The following is a 5,732-nucleotide window of genomic DNA, read 5'->3' on the forward strand; positions in this document are numbered from 1 at the left end:
TTTCGTGTATTTAATAATAACATTTTAATGAAGTGATATTTGGAAATGTCACGCTTTTCTATATTCTTTAAATAACTCTCTTATTTGTGATCGAATCTATTAGCTCTCTATCAATTGGATATTTGGCGTTAATAACTAGAGATTTTTTAGAAAATAAATAATAATCGAAAGTATTTATAACTTTTTAAAAATTTATTTTCATACATTTATTTATTAACATTTTATTTATTTATTTATTTTTTAAATAAATAAAAAACTAAAATACAAATTAAAACATACTTTATGCGATTTTGTAACACACAGCATGTGTTTCACATTATTTTATATCGTGATGTACATTTCTTTATTGCAGGTCAAGCGGTCAAAGATCTTTTGGTAGTTCATCTAGCTGGCGAAGCAAGTAAACTGGTAGTGTTTGCGGACTCTGAGATCCGCGCAGTTCCCTTACATCATTGTGACTCACCTGCTGCGGCTACTTGCAGATCTTGCGTCGCCTTACAAGATCCTCATTGCGCCTGGGATGCGACCGCGAACCTCTGCGTGGCGGTACTGACGAAACTCCACGACAACGCCGACAAGACACTGTTTCAAGATATCCCGACCGGTAGACACAGAAGCTGCGGGCACGAGCCAGGTACTGTCTTTGATGTAGACTATATTGTAATTGTAATCGGGATTATTCCCGGGAATGTGTGAATGTATGTATGATATATTATGATATATCGCTATCTCTGATTGCTTGTTTAATAATTTTATAACTTGATTCTCTCTTCTATTTTATTTTTTATTTTAACTTTCTTTTGCTACGACGAATGCAAAATTATACAAGTTGGTTCGAATAATATAAATTTTTCAAACTTGAAACTCAGATGTCTACTTCTGTTTGAATATTTCGAGAGCACGCAATTTACTCAAATTTATTTTTGATAATTGATTTCGGACAAGTAATGAGATTGTGCTTTTTATACATTATATACGAACTCAACGTACAGATTTTATCAAAGTTTCGAGATTTTTTTCGAAAAGTTTTCTGTGCAACTTTTAATATATCGTAGTTTATTTAACCTTGTACTTTCAACGCGAACAATTAATTTTGTTCCTCAGCATACAATACTCATTCTGCGAAAGGAGGATCATAAAATTATATAAAATAGGAAATTAAAAACTTAAATAAAAAATTGAAAAAAATAGGCAATCTTTTTGAAATTTACAAAACTTAAAAACTCTTCTTAAAAACTCTTCTACTAAGTGTATTTATTTTAATTACACTTCCTCCACTTTGTTCACACTTCCTCTTTCTTATAAGCTTGAATATACGTATAGCTATTTTAAAACGTAAAAAATAGAAAATAGATAACTCATCTGATATAAAACCTAATATATATAACAATTAAGATATGTGATTATTTTTTTTTGTGGACACGCTTTTTCGTCTAATACGCTGCTAAAGAATACATGGACAATAAATTTTTTGGGGCAAGTTTTTGTAACTCCTAGCGAACATCAAACTGCTTCACATCTGACTTTTTCTTGTTTTGATTTTACACATAATTTTATTTAAAAAATCGGAAAAAAGGATTGAAAAAGAATTTATTGGAAGATAGCGTTTATCATAAAAAGAACAAAGCTGAAAGTATAAATGTTTATAATAATATATCCAAAATACCTATATAAAATTTGAATTTAAAAAAATTTCAAAAGTATATACATGTACGCTATACATGTGTCAGATCTGAAACAATTAAGTAATATTTTTCGCATGTTCAACTATGCTAAGAATACTGCTCGCACGGCTAACACAGCTCATGATCAGCTATTTCATAATATACATATCTATTCATGCGTACGCTAGGTGTTATGTATATTTTCGCAGCGTTTCCAGGTCGGGCGCATCAGATATTAATGATGGTTAATGTACATCATGACTTCGAACTGTTCGAAATTGTATTTGAAATTGAAGTTTAGAAACTGCAAATATCCCACATGAAAAGTTAAAAAGCAACAATTAAGTTAATCTAAAAAAAAAAATAGATTTTAAATATTTTTACTTTACAGTCATGGTGTACGAATGTCTAAATGTCATATCTAGGGCTACGGTCCACTTGATGTTACAAATGCTTCGAAACATTTTTTAATTGGTCAATTAGTAAAATTCTTCCTTCCGATTGATCGATCAAAAGTTTCGAAACATTTGTAGCGTCAAGTAAACCGTACTCTAGTAGTAGCAAAATGAGCGGGTAGAATAGAAATTAATAGTCGCCGTTTGCGTAACCATCTATAAAGTTTCTTTATCATAAATGTGATATTTAAATCCAAATCTATAAATGTCGAGTATAAAGGCATACATAGCATCTAATGTACGCTGCAATAACTATGCGAAATCATTTTATACGTAATCATCTGTCGTCTGTCATCATATTGGTAAATGTTACTCCAGAGGTAACGAAGTCCGTCCAACCAGCGGTGGCGCGCGAAATTGGGCGCGAAGAGTCCGATGGGGAGAATGAAATCATCATCGAATTGGATCGGGAAAATCAGTACGGTCGTACACAGCCAAGGGCTAATGAGCCTCAAGGTAACCAACATCATCACATCGCACTGATATAGTTCAGTTACAGTTACTACAGTGTTCGAAAATCCCTCTCATAATATACGATCCCGCTTTAACTGATTCTCCTCTCATGGTATTTTGTTTTCCGAAGCGGACTTATTTTTATGTTTGCAACTAATGTCTTATCGGTATGCTAACAGAATGATCTGTTATTGATGGTATAACTGAGAAAAGAAATATCATTTTTCTTTTTTAAAGAAAAAAACAAGGTTTGAAAAAATGAAATAATATCTTTCCTATTTTAAGATTACTTACATAATTTTTACGTTATCGATTAATTTGTTTAATTAGGATTCTCTATTCTCTTTTCTCTCTTTTTCTCTATTTACTAAAATAAAAATACAGTTTTAATATTTTACAAAAGCGTTATTTGACAGTCGTAATCATTTTCTATTCGATTGTTTTATTGTTTTAAATGCAATTTTATATAGCAACTATAAAAAACACGTTGAACCATTTATGTTGCAATGTAGTTAAAAATTGTTTAATTGAAATTTTTTAATAAAAACGATACCACTTATTTATATTAACTATTATATAGGTATATTTTCCGATTTTTTAAATCGATTCTCTTGAAAACGGAGCATTGTATAAAGAAATTTTACTCAGCATTTGAATACATAGAATCATGATCTTTCTGATATGTAACATCTTTCTTGATTATATTACCAAAATACTTAATTTTGCTTCTAACGAAACATTCTGTCACATTTATTGTACGGGTGATATTTACGAAGATCGATTATGTTTTTATTGTTTGTATTATTATTCATTTTTCTTATTCGCTTTAATTGTTTCCTTCCGTTTCGAACACTAGAGACAAAACGCGCGAGCAGTTTTCGCAAAAGACAATCTTAATATTTAGTGGTCTCTAATTTGTTGCATTCTGATTACAGGCGTAACCGTAACACCGGTAGTATATTCGGCCCAAACATTAACGGGTGCGCTAATAGGGACCTGTTTCTGTTCTCTGGTGGCTGGTTTCGCCTTTGGTTTCTGGTTCTCTCAGAGATTACGCGGATCATCGTATCCAGAACCTTCTGAGCAACGACAACAACTCAATCGACTAACAGAGAGCTCGGAGTCGCCTGGATTCAACAACAAGTCCATCAATCTCGTGCTGAATGTGCCGCCCAAGAACCCGAATGGCAAGAACGCGAATTCATCCGCGGAAAACAAGCCAGTACAAAAGGTGAAGAAAACGTACATATGATACAGAAGGCGACACAGAGCCGTTTGAGGCTTGCCACAGGACCCCACGGGTTCTGGCGCATCTTCCACCTCCTCTTCCTCCGACCTCGCGGAGTCGGATGAGCGCAACGATGAGGACGGCGGCGACGACGACGAGGACGACGACGGAACGACGCCCACAAGCCTCACCACCGGTATCGCCACGGATCATACTAACAACACCCATAAGCTGGACGAGGATCGCTACGAGGATCATTACGAGAGTATCGGGAATGATGAGGTTTGCACACTCGAATACTTCGATGGTTACGATACGCAGCAACGATCCGCAGCGGCGGCCCAGAGATGCAGTCAGTATCATCAATCCGAGTCCGAGTGCGTCGAGACGACATTGATGAACGCGCCGACGTGCGAAGAATCCGGCGGCAGCGACAGCGCAAACAGTTTTGACGATCTCTGTGAGCGACATCCCACCATCGAAAATGATCTATTCGATCGGCACGGTGTGACGAGCAACGCGAGGGATCATTATATGGTGCCCACTCGAAGTCCCCGTGAACTTAACGAGAAAATCCTATCGCTCTTTAATCCGCAATTCCTGCCAAACTTCAACAACATGGTCACGTACATGGCCGCGCATAGTCCGCCACCACGATCTCAATCCATGGCCCAATACAGCAGGGAGGACGACAATTTCCTGCTTAGGGACAGGAACTATCGTAAACGCGACGATACGAACTCGGTGTGTTTTCGACGAGGACTTACTCACGAAGCGCCGCGAGAGTGACAGTACTTTCCGCATCAGCGGACGAAGCGATTCGCTCTGTTTATGATTTGATTACGAGTATAACATCTAGGAACGTGACTTTGTGCACCTGCGACTATTAGCAGTGCTAAAAGTGAGAAACTGTATGTATCTTCTACAACATTACGAAGAAGAGCCGGGAATTATTATGGATATGGTACTACGTGCAGCGAAACCCCTCTTTCCCTCTTCCCGTAGCTTCATAATGAATACGTGGCTGAAAGTTACGTCGGAAAATACTATCGTGATCACATAGCGACACGCAAGTGTCGACGGCGAATAGTCTCGTGATAAGCCCAGGATCTACTTTTTTATAGTATTTTCAAGCTTTGCCAAGTATCGTCCGTCGCGCGATTCCACGCTCGCAACTACCGTGGAATCATTCTGTATAGGATTCAATTTGAAGTCTTTTTCTTTTTTTTTTTTTTTTTTTGGTCTCGATAATAATAATAGAAAAAGTCAAATGTAAGGGAAAGCATATGCCGACAACAACGACGACGAAGATTCAATCGTAGTAATGTAATGTGATACCATATGAGGACTGTGTTCGTAGCAGTGGCCTGTTAGGTGCTTAGACTGATGCAAGATAAAACGAAAAACACTCTGTAGAGACATTTTAAGCATTCGCGCGAAAGACGAGGCGTGCCTTCCGTGTATTAATTGTTGGCAGATCTTGATCTATAACAGGAACGGAGTGTTAATATGGCCGGTATAGATTCGGGCAAGTGCCTCATTTATGCGTTTTGTTTAAGATATTCAATAGAACGGAACGAAGTATAGAAGGAAAGAGAAAAAGGAAGAGAAAGAGAGAGAGATCTAAGTAAGACTAATTTGAATATCGTTGTGCACTTATTGCCGTGCTGTGAGTACTGGTAATGGCGAGGAATACGAACGAGAGTATGTTTATCTATAACTTAGCTCTCGCGGGCATATATAACGGCAACAGTATATAGTTTCTTCGAGGAATATATATGTTAAAAATCCTATGATAGTGCAAAAATTTACATAAAGTTACATAAAGTTGCGGCAAAAAGAAAATTGGAAAAAGAACAAAACGTACATAATTATATATGTACATATATATATATATATATTTAAGACTGTCTCAGTAATTTGCTAGGTGAT

At 36.4% G+C, this 5,732-nt stretch overlaps 1 protein-coding gene across 1 annotated transcript in view; it reads left to right on the forward strand.

Moving 5' to 3' along the window:
* The window catches only part of LOC108747011 (semaphorin-1A-like), a 227,487-nt gene extending 222,441 nt beyond the window's left edge, over window positions 1-5,046 (forward strand). The window contains exons 13-16 of the mRNA XM_018484219.1: window positions 353-634; window positions 2,438-2,575; window positions 3,508-3,803; window positions 3,864-5,046. Of these exons, the coding sequence (XP_018339721.1) occupies window positions 353-634; window positions 2,438-2,575; window positions 3,508-3,803; window positions 3,864-4,589 (1,442 nt within the window). The 3' untranslated portion in view covers window positions 4,590-5,046. The remainder of the gene's footprint in view (window positions 1-352; window positions 635-2,437; window positions 2,576-3,507; window positions 3,804-3,863) is intronic.
* The last annotated feature ends 686 nt before the right edge of the window (window positions 5,047-5,732 follow it).

Source organism: Trachymyrmex septentrionalis, unplaced genomic scaffold (genome assembly GCF_001594115.1).
Source record: "Trachymyrmex septentrionalis isolate Tsep2-gDNA-1 unplaced genomic scaffold, Tsep1.0 scaffold107, whole genome shotgun sequence".
Classification (NCBI taxonomy): domain Eukaryota; kingdom Metazoa; phylum Arthropoda; class Insecta; order Hymenoptera; family Formicidae; genus Trachymyrmex; species Trachymyrmex septentrionalis.